At 49.8% G+C, this 23,803-nt stretch overlaps 1 protein-coding gene and 1 long non-coding RNA gene across 4 annotated transcripts; one reads left to right on the top strand and one right to left on the bottom strand.

Moving 5' to 3' along the window:
• Positions 1-2,102: 2,102 nt before the first annotated feature.
• On the bottom strand, positions 2,103-13,125 carry SRRM2 (serine/arginine repetitive matrix 2; the record flags this gene model as incomplete). Its single annotated transcript, XM_082359714.1, has 14 exons — positions 2,103-4,346; positions 5,429-5,627; positions 5,928-6,208; positions 6,295-6,387; positions 6,551-6,601; positions 6,826-6,858; positions 6,952-7,014; positions 7,463-7,540; positions 7,717-7,881; positions 8,057-8,164; positions 9,059-9,332; positions 12,531-12,790; positions 12,846-12,932; positions 13,115-13,125. The coding sequence occupies 12 exons, from the start codon at positions 13,123-13,125 to the stop codon at positions 6,166-6,168; spliced, it is 1,266 nt and encodes a 421-aa protein (XP_082215840.1). The 3' UTR covers positions 2,103-4,346; positions 5,429-5,627; positions 5,928-6,165.
• Positions 13,126-17,381: 4,256 nt separating this feature from the next.
• LOC309613114 lies at positions 17,382-21,641 on the top strand. 3 transcript variants are annotated; one of them, XR_014235534.1, is made up of 5 exons: positions 17,382-19,209; positions 19,369-19,423; positions 20,410-20,476; positions 21,136-21,287; positions 21,474-21,641. It is a non-coding gene; the product is annotated as an uncharacterized lncRNA (long non-coding RNA). The 3 variants fall into 3 exon arrangements; XR_014235535.1 differs by lacking the exon at positions 19,369-19,423 and having other exon boundaries at positions 19,008-19,209; XR_014235536.1 differs by lacking the exons at positions 17,382-19,209; positions 19,369-19,423; positions 20,410-20,476 and adding an exon at positions 20,486-20,819.
• Positions 21,642-23,803: the final 2,162 nt, after the last annotated feature.

Here is a 23,803-nt window from a genome sequence, read left to right on the forward strand (position 1 = left end):
CTTGACCGGCTCCGCTGTCTTCTCCGAGAGGTTGACTGAGAAGATCCAGACCTATCTCGACGACGGGTTGTTCTGGTTTTCTCCCTCCTCGAGCGGGAACGGGACCTCTGCAGCCCACGAAGCTTTGGTGAAGGAGAACGGCCTCTCCTTGAAGTTGTCTTAGTGCGTGGAGATGAAGCTGAACGCCGCCGGCGTGAGGATCTTGACTTTTCAGCTGGCTCTGGGGAAGACACTGAGGGACTTCTTCGGCGTCTTGGGGGAGTTCTAGAGCGGGTCTCTGGTGAGGATGATGCAGAACGGCTTCTACGGGAGAGCCTGGCCTTCCTAGTCAGCTCAGGAGATGATCGAGAGCTGCGACGGCGAGGCGGAGTACGAGACTTGGTCTTGGGCTCTGGTGATGACCTAGAGCTTCTTCTAGTAGTTCTGGATTTGGGTGGGTGTTCTGGAGAGGACTCAGAACTGCTGCTTCCTTCAGGCGAAGGGCCTCTGCCTTTGCTTGATGAACCTGATCTGCTTCGTCTTGGAAGGACCCGAGGGACAAGAGCCTTGGGTTCAGGAGAGGAATCAGAACCACTCTGTGCCCTGGGTACTGCTCTTGGCTTATCTTTAACTTCAGGGGATGAGCCAGACCTACTACACCGAGGAGAAGGCCGGGATTTGCTGTCGACCTCTGGAGATGATCCAGAGTGACTCCTTTGTCTAAGTGGCATTCGTGTCTTAGCTTTAGAATCTGGAGAAGAGTCTGACTCACTTCTCTCCTGAGGCGATGAACTGGGTTTCCCATCAAGTTCTTGAGAAGATCCAGACCGACATCTCTGCCCGAGAGGAGTCCTAGTCACAGTCTTCTGTTCAACTGATGACTCTGACCCACTTCTTTCTCTCTGGGGGGTAAGACACTTATTGTTGAGCTCCGGGGATGATGGAGAATGACTCCTTGGCCTAGGAGTCTGAGGCAAAGCTTTTGGTTCTGGAGAGGAATCACATTCACTCCTTCCCCTGGATGGTGTTCTAGGTATATCTTTCATTCCAGGAGACGACCCAGACAGGCTGTGCCTTGAGGGAGTCCCAGACCCATCTCTAAGTCCTGGGGAAGACCCAGACCTGCTTCTCCTTGAGGGAGTTCTGGGTAAACCATCTTTCATTTCAGAAGATGCAGAACTACTTCTTTCCCTTGAGGGTGTTCTAGGTATAGCATCAAGTACTGGCGAAGAGACACTCTGATTTGAAGACATTCCTGCTTTTTCCACCGCATCTGGGGATAACTCAGAACTGCTGTGTCTGGAGGACCTTGTTGATTGTTCTTTCACATCTAGAGATGGATCTGTCTCCAGCTGATTAAGAAAAGGTCCATTCAAATCTTTAACCTCAGGAGAAAATCCAGTATTCATTTCTGCAATAGGGCCAGAGTTTCTAAATTCTAAAGGTGATCCAAAGCTATTCTCTCTGGGAGGAGAGTTAGATAGTTCTTTATGTTCTGGAGAAAAGCGTGGCCCACTCCAAGCTGAGGCTACTGCAGGGACTTCTTCCAAAGAAGCCTGTGACTGACTTTGGTCAAGAGTCAAAGACATGGCAGATCTTTCTTCTATTTCAGGAGATGATTCAAAGTTACTTCCAGCCATTTCTTTAAGTTCTGGAGACAAATGGGGCAGGACCTGGTTTAAGGATTCTTCAGATTTCTCTACCACCTCCATTAATTCCTCATCTTGCCTTGGCTTAGCTAATGCACTACTTCGGTCTTTTGTATCTGGAGATGACTCGACACCACCTCTTTCCCTTGATGGAGTTCTAGGGGTGTCTCTGAGTACTGGTGAGGACTCAGGCCTATCCTGCACAGAAGGAGGACTCAATTTGTCTCTTGGTCTTGGAGATGATGCAGTAACATCCTCCTGAAGGAGTAAGCCAGTTTTTTCTTTTGATTCAGAAGGCTCCAATCTACTCTGCCCCAGAAGAGATTTAGAGTCCATTGCAGGATATAGGGAAGAATCAGACTGGGACCCGCTCTGCTCAGGAGACATCCCAGATTTCAGCCTAGGACCTGCTGACAATTCACTTCTATCTTCTCTTGTTGGAGATCTGGGTGCCAGCTCAGTGATTGGAGATGAGGACCTGGACTGGCCACCCTTAGGAGGTGTCTGAGATTTGGTCTGCAGATATGGAGATTCAGAATGACTCTGTCTCATTTCTGGACTTGAAGTACCAGATGTGGAGTCTGGTGAAGTTGGAGATTGTCCTTTCTGTTGCAGAGATGAGGGTGGTGTGCAGGACTTTACTCCTGGACAGAGGGAGAAAGATCCAGAGCAACTCTGTGCTGATAAATCTTTAGACTTCTCTTGGGAACATGGTGACTTTGATCCAAGAAGATTATGCCCTGGTGGAGTTTGGGGCTTTGCTTTGGGGCATGGTGAAGTAGACCCTGAGTGACTTTGTCTTAGTGGTGTTCCAGGTTTCACTTTGGTATCTGGAGAGGAGGATCTAGAATGGCTGTGTCTTTCCAACAATCTAGATTCTGTCTTGGAGCATGGAGACTCTGATCTGCTTTGCCTTGGAGGTGTTTTAGATGTCACTCTACTAGGACTTGGAGAAGAGAAGCCAGAATGGCTTTGGATTGGTGACGTTACTGCTTTCACTTTGGGTTGTGGAGATGACGACCCAGATCGGCTCCATCTTGGAGGTGTGCTAGATTTCACTCTAGAAGGAGAAGACCCAGAGCAGCTATGTCTCGAAGGGGTCCTAGACTTCACCTCAGGGTCAGGTGATGATTCAGAACGGCTCTGTCTTTGTGGTGTTGCAGATTGTTCATTTACCTGGGGACTTGTTACAGACTCTTGCCTTGGTGGCGTTCCAGATTTCAGGTTAGGTTGAGGAGATGAACTGGAATGAGTCTGTCTTGATGGCGTTTTAGATTTCTGATCAGGAGGTGGAGAAGAACCAGAGCGACTTCGCCTTAGTGGTGTTCTAGATTCAGCTTTAGGTTGGGATGATCCGGAGCGACTGCGCCTTGGTGGTGTCTGAGACTTTTGTTTAGGGCGTGGAGAGGACCCTGAAAGGCTTCGCCTCAAAGACAAGCGGGATTTTACTTTGGACCTTGGTGAAGAGAGAGACCTGCTCCGCCTCGAAGAAACTCGAGATTTCTTCATTTCTGGGCTTGAGTTGGACCTGCTCCTTCTCTGTGATGTTCTGGATTTGTTCTTCCGCTCTGATGATGAGCCAGACCTGCCCCTTCTTTGTGGTGTTCTAGAGTGAGATCTTCCCCGTCTAACTAGACTTCTACTACGGGATCTTCCTCGTCTTGCTGGTGTCCTAGACCGAGATCTCCCTCTCCTGGTTGGTGTTCTAGAGCGCGACCGGCCACTTCGTCTAGCTGGGGTTCTGGAGCGCGACCGCCCACGCCTGGCTGGGGTTCTAGAGCGCGACCGCCCACGCCTGGCTGGGGTTCTAGAGCGTGACCTGCCACTTCTCCTGGCTAGCGATCTACTATGAGACCTCCGTCGTACTGGTGATCGGGTCCTAGATCTGCGCCTAGCAGGTGTTCTAGACCGAGACCTGCCCCTCCGGGCTGGTGTTCTAGACCGAGACCTGCGCCTAGTGGGTGTTCTAGATCGTGACCTCCGCCTGGCAGGTGTCCTAGACCGAGATCTGCCCCTCCGGGCGGGTGTTCTAGAACGAGATCTGCCCCTAGTTGCAGGGGATCTAGAGTGTGACCTGCCTCGTCTTGCTGACCTAGACCTGCCTCTTCTCTGTGTATTTCTGCTCCTGGACCAGCCTGGTCGCTGAGGAGACCTAGAGCGGCCACGTCGCTGGGGGCTCCTAGATCGTCCCCACCTCTGTGCAGACCGGGACCTACGCCACTGAGGTGACCGGGACCGAGAATGACCTCTCTTGGTAGGGGTTCGAGACCGAGACCGCCCCCTCTTAGTGGTAGGACTACGGGACCTCCCCACTCTACGAGAAGGAGTATGAGAATGTGACTTATCCCGTTTTGCTCGGCCATGTGAACGACTCTTGGATGCAGGAGAAGAAGAAATCTCTCGGCGGGACCCAGGAGCTGGTGTAGGTTTAGGACTTTCAGGGGAAGAGCTGGCATGCCGAGAAACTTTGGTAGGTTGAGGGGAGGGCGGGCAGCTCTCTGAAGAAGATTGGGGAGGTTTCTCAGGAGACTTAGGTGGTGAATGGCCCTGGGCTGGAGACGCCTCAGAAGGGGGGTTCACTGGCTCCTGACTTAAGGGGGTTGTCGCAAGGGGTTGTGGGGAGCCGCCATATTGCTCAGCAAGGAGCGGAGTGGGAGCAGGTGGTTCTGGCCCTGTGCTGCTCCTTTCCGGAGAGGAGCTAGGTTGAACTGCAGATTTCTAAGAGTGGAAAAGAGAGTAAGGATACGGGTATGTAAGCACCAGAACTTCCGATCACCTGTAAGATCCCAACACCCTTTCCTATGAAACTTTTCCTCTATGCACCCCATTATACCAACTGGTCCTTTTCCTCACCACAGGCTATCACATTCATTCAATAACAAGAGATCACATAATATAAAACACAGTAAGAAACGTATGAAAACAGAGTCTACAATCTCAAGAGTCTTCTATCTAGAGAAAAAACATAATGCAAACTAATGTACTATATTTCACAACAGATAACCATTACAAAATGCTGAGTGCAGAAAAAAAGGTATTCTTAAATGGAAAGATAAAGCAGTTTCCCAAAGTGACTGACTTCACCTTTAAAAAATAACTATATTAAAATAAGAAAAAAAAAGACAAAGATCTGACTACATGATTTATGTGAATAAAACCAGGATGAAGTACAGGAAAATACAGAAAGAGACTAAATTATAAAAGCTTTAAATATTAAAGTCAAGAGCAATAGGAAGTAAATTAAGTTTCTAAGATGATCCAACTTGCAGTTTGGAAAAGCAACTCTGGATAACATGGAAAACGGACAGGAGAGCTACAAATTTAGCAAAGAGCAATTAAAATTATACTGTGATTGTTGAAGTAAGAAAACATAATTAGAATTTGAATTTTAATAGCAAGCATAAAGAACAGGTACTGAAAAGATCTTTCCAAAGTAGTGTTTTCAGACTGCAAGCAGCAACCCAGTGGGTTGAAAAGTTTTAATGAGCCACAACCAGCATTTAATGAAATTGATACTAAAAACATTTTAAGTAAGACTAGGTGTAGTTCAAAAAATTTTTTTTGTTCCAATTCTATCAACCTATAAGTACAAAGAGAACAGTGATGTAAAACCTATTAACACGCAATAAAGTTTGATAGCCACAATTCTAAAGGATTTGCAGATACAAAAGAGAACTTTATAAATAACTGAGAGGAATGCAGAAAACAAAACCAGACCTTGCTTCTCCCTTAACTTCACACACCTATCCTGAATCCACAGCCCTGCAACCCAAAGAGTATCCATTAACTCAGGAACATACCTCCTTCTTGTCTTTATCTTTGTCTTCATAAGGGCTGCTAGGCTGCTTTGTAGAAGGCTCCGGGCTACTAGGCTGCCCTATGTTGGTGATACCTGGTTCCCTGGATGGTGCATCTCCCTCCCCTCGACGCCCCGAAGCAGGGGAAGGACTTCGCCCAGTCAAGGTAGTTGTATGGGTTTTAGCTGCAGCACTTCGAGACCTGAGAGAGGTAATTGAGGATGGGAAAAGAGGAAGAAAATCAGTTCAGGGGAGAACAGAAAACCCCCTCCCCAGCTCCCATCCACCTTTCTTCAATATAACCCTCTTCCAAAAAAGCCTTCTCTTACTCACAAGATTCAAGTAACTCATATTGAAATTCAAGTCCAGTTCACTTTGCTCTTTCTCTTCTCAACGTCAATCCCCAAAAACGTTCTCCCTCTACCCCTTTATATTTACCTCCCCCAAACCTCCCGAAACCCTCCACCCAGTCCATTCCCTACCCGCTTCATTCACAACTCACCTCTGAGCCCACCTCCTTCAGGAAGCCTTCCCCGATTAAGGAAGCCAGGGTAAGGATTCCTTCCTCCCCCAGACACCACGAACAAACCACCATCCCCCCCCCCTATTCTGGCAGTCCATATATATCAGAACAAAACAAAAAATCACAAACAAAAGAAAACAAAAAACAAAAAACAAAAAAAAAAAGAGAAGGGGAAATGTATATGTCTGTCCATCCTGTTGCTTTAGCCTGTCAGCTCCTAGAGGGCAGGGACCGTGTCTTCCGAATGGTCTGTGCAGCGCCTAGCACACCGTGGGCGCTCAATAAATATTAAATTGATTAACCCACAAGTCCCTCTTCCCTCCCTTCCTCCTGGACCACCCCTTACCGACTGCGGGAAGTATCTGAAGAGGAAGCAGAGTCTGCAGAAGTTGAACGGTGCGCCCGTCGGCTCTTGGGAGCTGGTGTTGTACTTCGAGACCTGAAGGAAGACCACCACCACAGCTCAGGGTGCTGTCACACCTGCACTGGGTTCCCCTTATCCACCCTTCAACCTTTTACCAGTCAGGGACGTGACTGATTCTGCCCCATCCCCAGGTGGCACTCATCTACTCGCTAAGCAAATTCCCCTCTAATTCACTCACCGCTTTCGCTTCTTGTCCTTAGATTTACGTTTGCTCTTTGGAGTAGGAGACCTGGGAAATGAGGCAGAATTATTTAAAATAAAAATCATTTTTAAAGAAACAAAGAAAATGAAAAGTAAAATGGAAAGAACTGAGTTACTGACAGTAGAAGATCAAGGAACTGAGCTTTACTCCAAGAAAAAAAAAAAAAACCCCCAAAGAGCCAGCAAGGCCATCAAGCAATGGCTCACCACTCCATGTGCCACTATGTTCCCTATGCCACAAAAAGCTCTTACCTATGCTTCCTTTTCTTGGATTCAGATTCTGACCTGTTGGTAAAAAGTAAGTAAAACTATTATTTTTTTATCTAGACCCGGACTCACCAAACCTCTCCAATTATTCCATATATTCCCACCTCATACCTGTGCTTCTTCTTCTTAGAGCTCTTCTTCCTTTCTCGTCGAGGAGAGCTGCTCTCTGACCTGCTAAACATGGGTTCAGAAACAAGGTCATTCAGCCTACCTCCTTCCCTGGCCCACCCACTTATAATCCATCCCCAAAAAAGCTTCTAAAGCACAGAACAACTCCAATAGCACCAATGTGCCAATCTAAGCCTAGAACTTATTTACTCTCCAAGAAGCGTAGGTACCTCCCTCCTATTATATAGCAACAAACCCCAAAATGGAAAAAACAACATAACTCCAAAATGCTGCTGATCAGTTCTGCAGAGGTACAGAATCAACCCTTCCCACTGAAGCAGCACACATTATTTCTTCTACCAGATGAGACCTGAATGGTAACTCCCTCTTCCCTGACTTTTCTGACAACTCTCTCCTACTTCCTAGAAATAAAAATACCCTATTGCCAGAGACAGAGGAAAAACATGACAGGTTTGGTCCTCTGGCTACTAGAAGAGCTTTCCAACTAACTTACCGTCCTCTATCTTTCTTCTTTTTCTTCTTCTTTTGCTTTGGGGTTGGTGAGCGAGAACTGCTAGACTCCCGGACAAGGCTGAGGAAAGATGAAAAATGGCAGAGATGGGTGCTAAGACAAACTTTCTTAGACATTTCAATTTCAGAAGAACAAAATCTCAAGAATTTGAAAAGACATAGTCCACACACAAAAAATGAGGCAGAGTGCTTAGAATTAGGAAGAGAAACTGACACTGGCTTCTTAGTCTTGTGTACCTGTAAGGTTTGGGTGGCTCAGGAACTGGTTGCTTAGCTTCTCGAGCACGACGCTGAGGATCAAAAGAGCTGCCATCCACATAGGAATCACTGATGCCAAAGGCAGCTCGGAGTCGCTCGTTCTTCTTCTCATTCAATTCTGCCAACTGGTGAGTCTCAGTTACCCTAGAGGAGAAAAGGTCAAAGGTCTAAAGGACATAGAGAACAAAATGCAGAATCATATTCACACAAACAGCCACGAGAAAATGAAGACAAGAGCAGGGAGAAAGTCCAAACTAAACAGAGAGAACAGCAAAAGCAGAGTAGAGTCCAGAGAAAATCGAGAGAGGGAAACACTCACGCTGGCCTCTGCCCTGGGGTCTCCTCCTTGCCCCCAGGGTTCACATCCTTCTCCAACAACATGAGTCGAAAGGTCGCCACTTTTTCCTGAATTTGCTGTTCCTCGTACCTGGAGAACAAAAGCCTTCAGGGTTAGAGCTTGACTAGACACTCTCCCCAGTCCCAGGTTTACAGTTCCCTCATTCCCAGCAGGATCCCTTCCCTTTCCATGCACACATACAATTTTTCACTCACTGTCACCCAAAGGGCCCTTCTATTAAATCCTGCTCTTTTCCTGTCATCTTTCTTCCCTCCACTGACTACACCCTCTAGAACAGTGGATTTTAAACATGCTACACTCCAGGGGCCAAGAGAGGAAAGTTAAGCAGGCAGAGTTCCAGGTGTTCCTCCCCAAATCCAATCAACAAGAACAAATCTTTCATTTCCTGGGATTCCAAAGTAACATGCATTATATGAAACGGGCGCCACTGCTGAAGTTTGAAAACCACTGCTCTAAAAGGTTTTCTGCCTTAATGTGTTCCTTTTCCAAAATCTCAATTCCCTATCCAACCCATGATCCCTTTTATCCGGGTATTATTCCAATTCCTGTTTTCCTGCCTTTGCTACTGTCCAAGGCCTCAATCCTTAAATCCATTTACCTTCCTTTTCTCTACCAATGACAACACATATCAGCTTACCTAGCTAGCTCTTGTCTCTTCCCTGGTCTGCTTCCCCACCTCTCCCTTAAAGCACATATCTGCTTCTCAATGGCCCCCCTCTTTCCCCATGTGCCTCCATCTAAATAACTCATAAAAGGCTCCCTTTTATATCCCAGACACAGGTTCCTCATCTCCCACTTTGAACTGTCCCTTAACTCCTTTCAATTTGCTAGCTCCTTTACCTCCTCCCCTCCTACAAATCCTCTCCAGGCCTCTTTCAACCAGCCCTAAGCTCGCTACATCCCACCTAACTCCCCCAGCTCTGCACTCACTCAGTGCTTGGCTCTCCCCCAGCCCTCCCTCACCCCTGCTCTTCCATCATCTCCTCCAGCTCGAGGCATCGCAGCTCCACGCGCCGCTTGCGCTCGTGGTCCAGGATGTCAGGATTAGGCCGCTTCACCAGGGCAGCCTCCAGGCGCCGCAGTTCCTCCTCTCCCTTGTAGTCAGGCCGCTCACCCCGGCGGCCCCGCACCAGGGACAGGTTGCGCTGGACGTAGCCGTTGGTGCCGCTGCCCCGGGGCGTCGGCAGCCCGATCCCGTTGTACATGGCCCCGTGCCCGGGGTGGGGCACCACCGCTCCTGAAGGGGAGCGGGGAGACACGGGTCAGGCCCCTGGCCCCAAACTAGCCACTTACCACCACCCAAATCCCTGCTCTTCTTCAACCCTACTTCAACATGTCTCTCCACACTAAACCTCCTTTAGCTGCATAATCCTCCTGGTCTCCTAAAAAAACCTGTTCTTCATACCTCCAACACTGCTTTCTTTCCACCAAATCATAGCCCAGCTCTCACAGCCTTTCCCCACAATGTGCAAGAGCCACTCCTGCTTTCACCTAGCTTTCCTGTTTCCACCCAAAACAAAGATCCCATTTCTCCCAAATTTCTCCACTCTATCTCTTTATTCTCCTTTAGCCCCAATATACACAACTGGTATCTTCACCAACTACTCTAATTCCTAACCCCTGGCAACTGACAGAGGCCTCCAAACAGGGCACAACAAACACCAAACGAAGATCTGTGGCACCCAAAGGCCTGCAGTCCAAGTCTAGACTCTTCAAGAACTGACCTAAGCATTTCAGGCTACCCTAAAGGTAGCCAGAAATTATGAATACAATCTGACTGAACAGCCCCTAGATATCCAAAAGGTGGCCCAGGATAAAGGCCAGCATGCACATCAGAAACACGTGAACCTTGGATATGTAATCCTCTTATACTTCACCTCTCAAGTAAGGGGCCATTTCCAATCAACTATCCTGACTGATCATTTTCCTTCAATTTCCTTCCCAATAGGATTTCTCACATGGTTTGGGGCTCACCCAACTCTCACTAGCTCCTGTAAAATATTACATTTTCAACTCAATGCTCTAAATACACCAAACCAGCCTCCTCTATTCCAACTGTCCCCATACCTTCTCTACATTCCTTCCCCTACACTTACTCACAAAACCCCCACTCTTTATACCTCACTTTCATTAATGTCAAACTGTCAGCTTTCCCTAACAGTCCCATTATCTCATTTCCTAGTTTTTCTCTTCCAGCCCTTCCTTAACCCTCTCAAGTGTTACCACGTGCCTCCTACCAGGTTCTATCCTCTCAATCTGTTCCAACCCCAGCATGACTCTGAAGAGCCCTCTAACCTTAGTTTTACTGATTAGATTTCTTGGCTACGTACACTCTATTCCTTTCTCCAGCTATATGTACTCTGTTTTTTTCTCCAACTCATCCTGTCCGAGATAGTTTCACATGGGGAAATGTGTGAGGGAAAATGATCCCAGGAAAGAACTCAAGGAACAAAGTGGAGAGATTAGTGAAAGTAGAGGGGAAAAACATAGAACTGGATAAAAGAAAAGGCTTCATTTTAAAAATTCTGAAAGAAACATCATACAAATACCTGGAAGAATGTACTAAAGCCTGCCACCCCCACCCCATACAGGGAGATGTTGAATGAAAGGGAGCTAGCCCAACTCTAGAACAGTTTGGAGCCCCTTACCCCCCAACTCTAAGGCTGGGTCCCTGCCCAATCCCAGTTGCAGACTCTAGAGATCTGAAAACAAAACAAAACGAAATAACCATACTGGGTTAAAGGAATGACAAATGATGCTAAATCTATGAAAGGCAAGTAGAACTACGCAAAGAAATGAAAAATTTCTTTACAGCACAAGAAATCTTCCAACCCTCACTTTTATTTTCTCAAATTTTCTCCTCCTTATTCTAAAGCTAGGCCTTCTTTGGCTCTCTATACCCTACCCAGTTTCTGCTTCCCTTGCAGAATGCTTCTGACCTGCAATCAATTCCTCAGCTTAACCATTCACCCACACTTCCATACCACCTCACACAATAATCCTCCCACTCCCTGGAGAAGGATAACCAGCAGCTGCTAAGCAAAGGGTATTAAATCACAACAGACTAAAGAACTTTTACGGAATGAGCCAAAAAAGAAGGGGAAAAAAGAAAACCCCAAACAGAAATACCACAGCATCTAAGACAGTGCTCAAAACACTAAAAGGATGGATAGACCAAGAAGTATATCAACAACACAAACACAAATCACCAAAACCTAAATAAAGATACTTAAACTGGGGTCCGCGGACTGTGGGTATGTAAAAATCACCCAAGCTAAAGGCTGACAGTAAAAGCTGCAAAAAAAAGACAAAAAGGAGTTTTTTCTGTTGGAAAATTATCACGATGCCCAACTAACCAGACAGAAGGGGGTCTTGAAATTCAGTATTATGGTATTCAAGAAAAAAAACGCACCAAAAAGGAAGGAGAGTGTGCAAGAAAATGGACAAAAGTAATAAGCACAAGAAGCTCAGCACTGGGGCACTGTAGTAGCTGAGAGGACACTAAGAAACCCCAGAAGCTAAAATACTAGCTCAGGAAGAGACCTAGACTCACACTCAAAAGGAAACAACACTTCTTCAATTTTTGACACAGAAGATATCTTAGAAAAGCGTCTAAGTGAAAACCAAGGCCTAGAAAAGTTGTGCGCCAAATAATGACAAAGTCCAGCGTTTTCTCAAGGAAGGGCTGGCAGCCTCCTCCCGAGCCGTAACACAACTTTGGGGGAGACGATGAAAAAGTGCAAGAAACAAAAGAGCATGTGATCTGCCTTTACATACCTAGACCAAATACGTGAATTTTTTTTTAAACGTTTAGAATCCTTCTCTTCCTAATACCTCATGGCATACAGTAACGAATGCAAACTGCCTAACTCTCCCAGGGATCTAGTTCAAGGCCTTCTCTGCACTGCCCGAGCGGCCAAGGCCTATTTTCAGCCTTGAGAAATGGGGGAGGGGGCTGCGCGGCGCCCCATAGTATGGGAGGCTCCGGGCCCGATCCCAGGCCCCCGGGAGGGACGGGTAGGCCGGACGCCGGAGAAGCGCGGGGGAAAGGAGCCGGCAGCGGGCCCCGGCCGCCGCAGCCCCCTCCTCGCCGAGAAAATGTCGGCAAAGACAGCTGCAGGAGAGCCTCCTCGCCGCACGCGTCGGGGAGGCGAGAAGCCGAGTCGCGCGCTCCCCCCTCAAGAGCGCGCGCGAGCCCGAGTGCAGTCGGCAGCGCGCGCCGTTGCCATGGGGGAGGGGGGAATAAAAGCCCGCGCGCGACAGGAACCGCGAAGAGGGGGGAGGGGAGGCAGACAAGCAAGGACGTCCGCGCGCGAGCTAGGGGCGGCGAGCGCGCGTGCGCGCGGCGGCCTGAACCGTTCTCCGCGCGCTTTGGCCTTGCGCCGGGGCCGCCGCCCCTCCCCCACCCGGCTCGCGCGCTCCCTCACCCTCTCACCCGCCGCCGCCGCCTCCGCCCGCCGCCTCCGAGGGGGAGAGGTGCTGCCGCTGCCGCTGCTCGAGTTCCTGAGTCCCTCGGTGCCTGGAGCCGCCGCCTTGCCTCGCCGGTCCGCCCGCCTCAGCCGACACCGCCGACTCCTCGCTTCCTCCGGGGCCGCAGCGGACTCCGACTGCGCCACTCGCACCCCGCCTGGGCCGCGCTGCACGTCAGCACGACCAACTATGCGCGTCAGCACGCAGCTGCGCGCGTCGCAGGGCCTGCCGGGAACCGTAGTACTCCCCGCGGCCTTGTGCGCAGGCGCCGAAACCACACCGGGAAGTGTAGTTTCGTAAGGCCCGAAGGAGGTTCAACTCTGTCGTCGAAGAACTACGATTCCCGTCGGCCAGTTGCGAGGAAGGTCTGGGGGGCGGACCGGAGCAAACAACGCATTCCAGAGACTTTCCACTAGGGGGCGGGAGGACACAGGGCCTAGCGACGCTAGCGCTCTCCTCGGCCTCCCGCCTTCGACCCAGACCGTCCTGGGAGTGGTAGTTCTAGCGTGGCATGGAACCCGTATGTAGCTTCGCCCTCCCTGCCCCCACACGACCGCCATTTTGTCTCCCCGTGTTGGGAGGCGATGAGCCGGAGCCTACTGATACCGCTACTTGGAAGTGATCGCAGGCTTCCTGGGGCGAGCCCGGGGCCGCGCCGCACCCGCCCTTCCGCACCCAGGAGAACCAGCCCCCCAGACCCCGGCCAGCGGACACCCCCGGAACCCCAGAGCCCAGCTACAGGCCCAGGGCCTGAGCCAAAGGCTGAGCCAGGAGGCCGTAGTGTTCGCAGCTTCCAGCCGCTGAACCTGGCTGGCTGCCCCTGGGGAATTATTTTTTTTATGATCTCCGAGTAAGGCGGCCAGGCAGCGATGCGATTTTCTCCTACAGAACCAGGGACATGTTATATACGTCGTGGCCGGGCAAAAACGTTACAAACACCCTTAAGTTTTTCACCCTTCTGCAGAATGTCTTAGGTTAATGGTTTTAAGTACGTTTTCTTTGAGCCTGAGAACCAGCCAATCTCCCTCAGAGCAGACTTGGAAGAAGTTGGACTTTGCAGGCAGGCCAACAGTTTAACCTGACCTTGGGCTCGCGCTCAGCCGTCCTGGTTATCTCGAGGGTCTTGCACCCTCAACAGGACCCAGCACGTGGCAGACACATAATGAACTGTGGTCCGTTTGAGTTTGATTGTGTTTAATGTTAGTTTTCTTTGTAACCGCGGAAGGATAAAGTCATCTCAGACGCTGTAACTGGGACACCCACCACTTGGTGTAGGAACTGTAGCTTCGATGTACGGTGCCCGGGATGTTGTAATCTTGCTTCCTTGAACTGGGGCAAGTGCTTCCATGAGCTGGATGCACCTTTGGAGTAATTTATGGCAAAGTGGCAAAGCCTGTGTCTTTTCTGGGCCTAAGCTGGTGTTTCTGAGGTTGAGGGTGAAGGTGGTGGTTTCTTAAAACCCACCACCTTCAGTGACACCCTTCCCTGTAACCAAATTCCCAATGATGTTATTCCCTGTATTTACTGAATATTTTGTGCTAAATTCTGTACATGAATCACTGCAGTTAATGCTTGTGACAATCTTCCTTTACTATGGGGAGAACTATGAATTCCTTTACATATCCACAGCACAGTTTTCAAAATATGAAAAGTAACATGGAAATAATACTATAATCTACAAACCTTATATAGAGGCGTTATCAATTGTTCTGATAATAGCCTTAATAGCAAAAGAAAATTCAAAATCATGCATGTTGCATTCTTAGACTCCTTTAACATACTATAGATACTCTTTTGCACTTTACATTTTTCACCTAGCAATATATCCTGGAAATCATTGCATTATCAGTTCACAGAGATGTATGGATGGACTTTTATTTAACCACTCTTTTATATATGAGCATCTAAATTGTTTCCAATATTTTCTAATTACAAACCATGCTGCAATGAGTAACCAGGAGCATATGTATTTTCATATTGTTGGGGGGTATATCTTCAAGGTAAATTCCTAGAAGTGGGATTGCTAGGGCAAAAGGTAAAGACAAATGTAGTTTTGCTAGTAAGGACAGAGTCCTCTCAGTAAGGGTTATACCAGTTTGCATTGGCAAAATATGGGAGGGCCTGCTTTCCCGCCACCTCACCAACAGAGTACATTTCTGTGCTTTTTCATTTTTGCTAACCTGATAGGTGAGAAATGGTATTCTAGTGCAGTTGTTTTGTATGGTAAAATGCACATAAACATAAAATGTACCATTTAAACTATTTCTGAGTGTACAATTCAGTAGCATTAAATACATTCACAGGGACTTCCCTGGTGGTCCAGTGGCTAAGACTCCTCGCTCCCATTGCAGGGGGCCTGGGTTCGATCCCTGGTCTGGGAACTAGATTCCGCATGCATGCCACAGCTAAGAGTTTACATGCCGAAACTAAAGATCTGGCTCAGCCAAAATAAATAAATAAATAAATGTTTTTTAAAACATAAATATTTAAATACATTCACAATGTTGTGCAACCATCACCACCATCCATTTCCAGAAGTTTTTCATCCCCCAGACTGAAACTCTGGACTCATTAAAGACCAGCTCCTCACTCCCCCCTCCCCCCAGCCCCTGGTAACCTCTATTCTATCTTCTGTCTCTATGAATTTGCCTATTCTAGGTACCTCATTGTATGGTCAGGCCACTCGAGATGGCTGTTCTCTTGCTCTCTGTATATTCCCCTGCCCGACCAGTGCCTGCTTCACCTATATCTTAAGCACATGACTGACCTTCCTACGTACTTGCCCCAGGCCCCAGCTAGTGATTGTTCTTATCAAAGGGGCAGTGAGGGGCGCGCCCCTATAACTGGTAATTAAAAACCCCCCACCCCTCCCCGCAGCGAAGACTGCCCTTATGTCCTGCCCACCGTCAGCTGCACACGGTGGGGAGCTGCTCCGGGACCTCGCTTCAGACATGTAAGATCCCCCCTATCCATAATTATTATTTGTGTGTGTGTGTGTGTGTGTGTGTGTAACCCAGCTTTTTTTTTGAATTTTTGAATTTTATTTAATTTTTTATACAGCAGGTTCTTATTAGTTGGTGGTGTGATGAATTAGGAGATTGGGATTGACATATATACACTAATATGTATAAAATGGATAACTATAAGAACCCCCTATCCATTAAACCATTGATGTCTATGTTGATGACTCCGGGCTCTTTCTTCGTTCTTAAAGCTAGGCAAGTGCAGGCCTTGTAGGCCTGTTGTGTGCAGCCCAACACTCATAGGGTGGAATCATAAAATATCTGTCCTTTGGTATCTGGCTTATTGTACTTAGCATAATGTCTTTAAGGTTTATATTGTAGCATGTATCAGAATTTCATTCCTTACTATGGCTGAATAATATCCCACTGAATGTATATATACCACATTTTGTTTACCCATGTGTTCACTGATGGACATTTGAGTTGTTTCCACATTTTGGCTATTGTGAACAGTGCTGCTATGAATGTTACTATGCAAGTTTCTGTGTGGACAAATGTTTTCATTTCTAGACTCTAAAGATGGACTCTTCTCCAGGCTCCCAGCCTCTGGGCTTCCCCTCCAACCTTCATGGAAACTCCAAAAAGGTTTTTTTAATTTTCCTTTGAAACTTTATTTGTATCCTACAGTGTAGTAGGTTGACTAGTGGCCCCCCAAACTTCATGTCCATCCGGAACCTCAGAATGTGACCTTACTTGGAATAAAGGGCTTTGCATAGGTAACCAGTTAAGGATCTCCAGAAGAAATCACCATGAGTTTGGAGTGGGTCTTCAATCCAGTGACTGATGTCCTTAAAGGAAGAGGAGACTCAGAGATGCACAGGAGAGAAGGCCATGGGAAGATGGAGGCAGAGATTAGAGTGGTGCAGCCACAAACCTAGGAATGCCAGCAGCCACCAGAAGTTGGAAGGTGGGAGGCTCTGCAACACCTCAATTTAGGACTTCTGGCCTCCAGACTGTGACAGACAAATTCCTGTTGTTTTGTGCCATGCCGTTTGTGACATTTGTTATGGCAGCCCCATGAAACCTCATCCATATAGGTAAGCCATAGTCATTGTAGAAAACGAGAAAATACAGGTAAGCGAAAAGTCAAACAGCACAGAGGCAATTCCCCGCCCCCAGAAACAACCACAGTTAACACTTTAGCATCTATCTCATCAGAGTAAGATTTCTAAAATGCAACCTTCTGAAATGCTTAAAGTTCTCCCAGATGCCTTCAGGATAAACTCTCAAACTCCTTAATAGGGCCTCTCAGAACCAGGCCTTTTTGTAGCCTCTTTTCCTTCTACTTGAAGAAGAATCAACGTGCACACCTGCCTCTGCTTGTTCCCCCAGGCGGACAGGCCTTGCCAGTGCCTTCAACCTCTGATTCCCTGGCCTCCTCGCAACACCCCAGTGGAAGCACTCCTCCTTCTGGAACTTAAGCCGCGGGACCACCGGAACCTGAGGTGCTGGTGACCCCTGGGGCAGGGGTGAGTGGAGCCTCTCCCACCTCCACCTCTTGATTTCTGGACCCAGGAATCCTGGAGCTGCCGTTCCACCCAAGGCAATACAGACCATAAACAAACAAATAACAGGCAATTACCAATCATGGGAACAGCAAGGAGGGTGTAAATGGGGTGGGAGGGCAGGAGGTCTAGAAAAGGATCTCATCCTCCCTTCCAGAGGGAGACCAGGCCCCCGCAGGAGGGCAGCTCCCAGGGCTGATGTTGAGGCACACTGGGCCACCTGTGAGGGTTTCCAACATGGTCTTTTGATCTGGAGGCCCCCAGTCCCAGCCCGCCCCCTCCCACAGGCCTGTAAGCATTGTCCTGGCCAGGCCTGGTACCTTCCAGGCCCTGTGTGGGCTCGATGACCTGGCTGAGACCAGGTAGCCTCAGCTCAGGTTGAGGGGGGCACACACCAGTCAGAGAGTCTGCCTGAGCAGCCTCCCAGCAGCACTTGGCCCCCGAAGAAACCTTGGATCCGAGGCCCTGGAAGATGCCCCTGATCTTGTGCCCAGGACAGGACCCTGATAAGGGAAGCCCTTCCATGGACAACAAGGGTGGTCCTGGTCCCGAGCCTTCACAGGCACTGCCTCCTTCCCTGTGGCCGGCAGTCCTTGTGCAACGCGCCCTGGCCCAGGGCAGCACCGTGCTCCCCGTCCCTTCCTTCTCGGGGTGGGTGTGCTCTGTAATTTGGGGGTTTCTAGAGCTTTTAAAGCACTAACTTTATTTTCTTAGGACTGCATATTTAGTCTCTTTGGAGAGGTTAGCAGTTGAGGCTTTATGAAAATTCAGATGAATTATGACTGCCAGATGTGGCACTTTTTTAAAAATTTTTGGCCGTGCTGCATGGCATGTGGGATCTTAGTTCCCCAACCAGGGGTCAAACCGACATCCCCTACAGTGGAAGCGTGGAGTCTTAACCATTGGACCACCAGGGAATTCCCCGGCACATTTTTATTTTAAAAAATACTGAGAAAAAAAACCCCAAGCACTGAAAAGTAAAAGATCAACCAACCAAAATCCCATCACTTAAAAATTATAAAATATAAACATACTTTATAAAAATATAAAGTGGTACTCCCCCAACTGGAACCCTCACACTGCAGAGCCCCCAGAGCCTTGGTGGGAGCCGCTCCCTGGAGGGGTCACAGAGTGCCGTGCCGGCTGAAGGTCAGAAGGCAACATCCATGCATGCATAGTGTTGGCACAAGTTCACAATATAAAAAAAAATGGGAAAAACCTAAATACCCATCTATAGGATATTAGTTAAAGTAACTGTGAAACAACCTCATGTTAAAAAAGGGACTCTATTCTCCTGGTTGTCAAGGCACACGTATCAGGCAGGCTGCATTCTCCACAAAGGTAGGTAAGTAGATGCAGAGATACAGGGATGGTGGGTGGTGGACGGCAGATGGTAAGATGAGTGGCATTTTGTATGTGTCAGGGACCCTGGGCCTCCCCCTGCAGGACCTGTCCCCAGGAAGCCTCAGTCTCCCTCCTGCTAGCCCTCCCCAGGACACCCCTTGGTCACTGCCCTCCCAAGCCCAAGTATCACCTCCTCCAGGAAGTCTCCCAGGACTGAAGGCTCCCAACTGCAAGCTCCCAGGGTAAGCATCTGCCAAAAATGTTGGCTCCAGGGATTCTAATGACTATGAGCTGGGGGCTACAGACTGAGAGGGCAGGGATTGGACATAAGGGCTGCACTTATAGCTGTGCTTACACAAGGAGCTCAGCCTCCTCTCCAAAGGGCTCAGAACTGTGGAGTCTTTGGCCCCACTTCCTACAGCTAGTGGCCCAGTGCCTCTACATTCCTCCTCTACCAGCCACATGGGAAGCCTGCCCAGGCGCTGGGCGCTCCCTCTCCCCCTCACCTGCACCCACGGTGCCCTTAGTTGTCCCACAACTAGGTACATCTTAAATGCTTTTATTGTAGAGCAGGTGAAAGAGAAAATGAAATGAACCATGATAGCCTCAGAAAAATGTCACATGGTTTCAGTGAAGCCACTGTTTTTCTAAGAAGCCATCATGGGGTCACAAGAGGGAGGAGCGAGGAAATAGCATGCCCAAGTCCATTTCCTGTCCTGGCCTAGCTAGAGGCTAAGAGCCAGAGAGGAGAGAGCTTGGCTCCCTTCAGAAGGTGAGGACCCGGTGCCGGGCAGGGGACCAGGGCGGGAGAGCTGCTCCACCAGCATGTGGGGGTACCTTTGAACTGGCTAGGGGGTGGGGGGAATTGGGCAGGAAGTGTGAGTGGGGCAGGGGAGGGAGGGTGCCAAGCTGCTCCTTCCTCTGCACCCAGCAATCCCTGGAGTCTCCCACCACACTGTCACCTGCCAGAGGACCATCCCCCTCAGGTCAGCTCCAGGCTTGTCCCATGGCATGTTCTCAGGACCAGAGGATCCTGCTGGGAGCAGTGAGATGGGGGAGGGGGGCATCAGGATCCTGAGCAGGAACAAAAGTTCAAAATTGCCTGGTGGACAGGAAAGGGGGCAGAATGGGGGGCGGGGTGGTCAGGGGGCTGCTGGTGGGTGTTCCCAGATGACATGGGAAGCAGAGGAGAGGGGCCCAGTGGCCAAGGCTGGGGATGCAAGTTGGAGGGGGCAGCTGGAGGAGGCTGAGGAGGATGGGCAAGAGGAGAGGGCAGAAGGGAGGGGGCCGGACCAGCGGCTGCAGGAGCTCCCTCAGGAGACAGTTTCCTGAGGTGGGTCAGGGTACAGGTAGCCATGAGGGCTGACCCCAGGGGAAGCTGTCACCAACCATAGGCCCGAAGGGGCCCTGCGAGGAGTCCAGCCAGAGCTGTATCCTGGAAGGAGTGAGGCCAGGAGCAGGACAGCCACTGGCTGAGTGGGGCAAGGCAGGACATGTGACCCTCCTCCTCTCAGCTCCAGCCTTCTGCCGCTGCCTCCCCTGTGGAAACCAGAAACCAGAACCGCAGAGACCCAAGGCCCCTGGCAGAGCAGGGGTGTGGGGTGGGTGGAGGGAGCAGGCGCTGTGATGGCCCCTGGGGTGTGGTCCCTTTTCGGCTGGGGAAGGGGGCTCTGCAGGGCTGGGGGGAGTCCAGGAGGCAATGGACCCCCAGCCCAGAGTCCTGAGGGGGATGTGAGCATCCCCAGGCCTGCAGAGGGACTCCTGAGCCCAAGGCCCAGCGGGCTCTGGGACCTCCCCAGACCCCCAGGGAGAAGGTGCCTGGGGCAGCCCCGTAGACTCCAGGACAAAGAGCACTTGGGTCTTTGAGGTTAGGACCTGGCCTCAGCCTCTGGGGAGGGGATCCCAGGGGTCTTGGGGGAATCAGAGTGTGTGGGAAGGAAGATGACTAGGCATGTACCCCCCACACACACAGGGGTGAGCTCTGATACCTTGAGAAGATGGTGGCAGGAGAGATGCCCACGGCAATGGCCATCAACATGGTGAGAGACATGTCCCCCCTCGCAATCAGCCAGGCCTGACCAGGCCCAGCCGCCAGCTACCAGGACAAGAACAGGACCCTGGTTGCTTCCAGGACAAATAAAGTCTCCAGGGATGGGGGGCGGTGGAGGGGGCTGCTTCCCCTGGACTGAGACCCCAAGACATCCCCAGCTACAGACCAGGAGCTTCAGGGGACCTGAGGGACCCCTCAGCCTCCATCCCCTGCCAGGAGTCCAGGCATGTCTGGAGCCGCGCTTGAGGAGCCAGAGGGACCCCCTCCCCCCAGACCCTGGAGCCTGTACCTGGCTCACCTGGAAGCGTTCCCTGCAGCCAGCCCTGTCCCAGGTGCCGCCATATGTCCACTTGCTTCCTCCCGCCAGCCCAGGGGGTGGAGGGTGCCATCTCCATGAGCTGTGAGGAGGCAGAGCTCCAAGGGGCCAAGTCACTGCCCTGAGGCCACCAGATTGTCACTACAGAGGGTGGGGCAAGGCTGGCATCTACCTTGGAGCCCATTCTTTCTGCTCAGCTGGGGAGGGGGCATCTCGAGTGTCCCTGTCTTTTCTCTGGTTCCTGCCCCCCTGTCAGCCTGGGACCCTGAGCCCTACAGTCCCCTTACTGTCTCCATCCTGTGGGGTCACCCTGCCCCATTTCCCCCATATAGAGAGTGGTTCCTCCGGCCCTGAAATTACTGGCCTCCGGGTCAGCAGTGTGGCCCACTGCGATAATAATGGTTGCCGGGATGGCCTTGGACAGCTGGATGAAGAGCAGAGCAAGCCGGAGCTGGCACCGTGGGAGGTCCCGGGGTGGCCGGAGGTAGGGGTCAGGGAGTGCCTGAGTAAGAGGGAGGCCTGGGCATGGTTTGGGGGAGGCACAGGTGAGGGGGAGAGAGGGTAGTGGGACCCCCTCCCTTGGCCTGGCGGCCCCACCCAACTGGCCACCATTGTCCTCCTCCCATGGTCAGTTCTGGGCCCTGCCTGACCCCACCCCCTTCTCTTGCAGGTAAAAATGAACAAGAACCCTAAAATGTATTGACAAGAATCCTCTCCAAGCCCCCTATAGACAGGAGAGCCCATCTTCCTGGGGATGGGAATGCTGTGAGGCAACATTTTACCATTGGGGTATGAACAAAGTCAACTTGTGGGCAAAAATAAAAATTCACTGAATGCACGTGTATTGAGTGCCTACTGTGTGTGCCTGACTCTTTTCCAGAAGTGGGCTCCAGGGCTTCCCTGGTGGCGCAGTGGTTAAGAATCCACCTGCCAATGCAGGGGACACAGGTTCGAGCCCTGGTCCGGGAAGATCCCACATGCCGCGGAGCAACTAAGCCTGTGTGCCACAACTACTGAGCCCGCGCTCTAGAGCCCGCGAGCCACAACTACTGAGCCCGCGTGCCACAACTACTGAAGCCCACGTGCTTAGAGCCAGTGCTCTGCAACAAGAGAAGCCACCCAATGAGAAGCCCGCGCACTGCAATTAAGAGTAGCCCCTGCTCGCCGCAACTAGAGAAAAGTCCGCGCACAGCGACGAAGACCCAACGCAGCTAAAAAAATAAAAATAAATAAATTAAAAAAAAAAAAAAAGAAAAAAAGAAGTGGGCTCCAAATCCCAGGATTCTGGGTCCTTTGAGGCCCAGCTCCAACCCTAGCAGCCCTGGGCCCTCCCCACCCCCAACCAGCCCCCACCTGGCCCTTCACCAGGTCTGTCTGGCCTGGGCCACCTCTCAGCCCCAGGGAGGCTCTTTGGGGTCTCTGTGCCCTGAGGTCCTAAAAAGGGAAAAACACCCTGCTTTTCCTCTCCTACACTCACAGTCACACACCAACACTTCTCACACCAGATGTGTGGGATTTTCCACACCTGCCAATTTTCCAGTTTCCTGTGGACACCAACTAAGATTTCTATGACTTAATTCTGACACTGACAGAACTTAGCACAGACTCCACATGTTAAAGGCTCAGTCCTACAATACTGCTCCCACTTCAGATGCCAATCCCAGGTAGTGGGTCCCCAGGTTACCCACAAACTTCTGTCTGACTTGGCTACAGATCATATGTTCCCATGATCTCCTTCTTGGGTTTAATAATTTGCCATAAGGGCTCACAGAACCCAGGAAAACAGTTTCCTTACTAAGATACGGGTTTAGGGAGTTCCCTGGTGGTCTAGTGGCTAGGATTTGGCGCTTTCACTGCCGTGGCCGGGGTTCAATTCCTGGTTGGGGAACTGAGATCCTGCAAGCCCCGAGGTGTGGCCAAAAAATAAATAAATAAAATAAAATTGTTGGGACTTCCCTGATGGTGCAGTGGTTAAGAATCTGCCTGCCAACGCAGGGGACACGGGTTCGAGCCCTGGTTCTGGAATATTCCCACATGCTGCGGAGCAACGAAGCCCATGTGCCACAACTACTGAGCCTGCACTCTAGAACCGATGAGACACAGCTACTGAGCCCACGTGCCACAACTACTGAAGCCTGCGCGCCTAGAGCCCATGCTCCGCAACAAAGAGAAGCCACTACAATGAGAAACCCACACGCCACAACAAAGAGTAGCCCCCACTCGCTGCAACTAGAGAAAGCCTGCACGCAGCAACGAAGACCCAACTCAGCCATAAATAAATAAATAAATAAATTTATATTAAAAAAAAAGAATCCGCCTTCCAATGCAGGGGACACGGGTTTGATCTCTGGTCAGGGAACTAAGATCCCATATGCCGTGGGACAACTAAGTCCGCGCGCTGCAACTACTGAGCCCACGTGCTGCGACTAAGACCCAATGCAGCCAAAAAATTAATTAATTAATTAATTAATTTTTAAAAAGACTGCTCCTTTAAAAAAATAAATAAATAAAATTGTTTAAAGGAAAAATGGTGGATATTATGGCATGTGAATTAAATCTCAATTAAAAAAGAAAAAAATGTGGGAGTTTGGGATTAGCAGATGCAAACTATTACATATGGAATGGATAAACAACAAGGTCCTACTGTATAGCACAGAGAACTATATTTAATATCCTGTGATAAACCATAACGTAAAAGAATATGAAGAAGAATATATATGTATAACTGAATCACTTTGCTGTACAGCAGAAATTAACACAGCATTGTAAATCAACTATACGTCAATAAAAAAAATTTTTTTAAATGAAAGGGAATTCCCTGGAGGTCCAGTGGTTAGGACTCCGTGCTTTCACTGCCAAGAGCCTGGGTTCAATCCCTGTTTGGGGAATTAAAATCCCACAAGCGGCGCAGTGTGGCTAAAAAAAAAAAAAAGGTTACAGGTTTATCATGAAGGACGTGGCTGAGGAACAGCCAGATGGAAGAGATGCACTAGACAAGGT

The sequence above is a fragment of the Balaenoptera borealis genome (genome assembly GCF_965194805.1).
Source record: "Balaenoptera borealis genome assembly, chromosome: 16".
Taxonomy (NCBI): domain Eukaryota; kingdom Metazoa; phylum Chordata; class Mammalia; order Artiodactyla; family Balaenopteridae; genus Balaenoptera; species Balaenoptera borealis.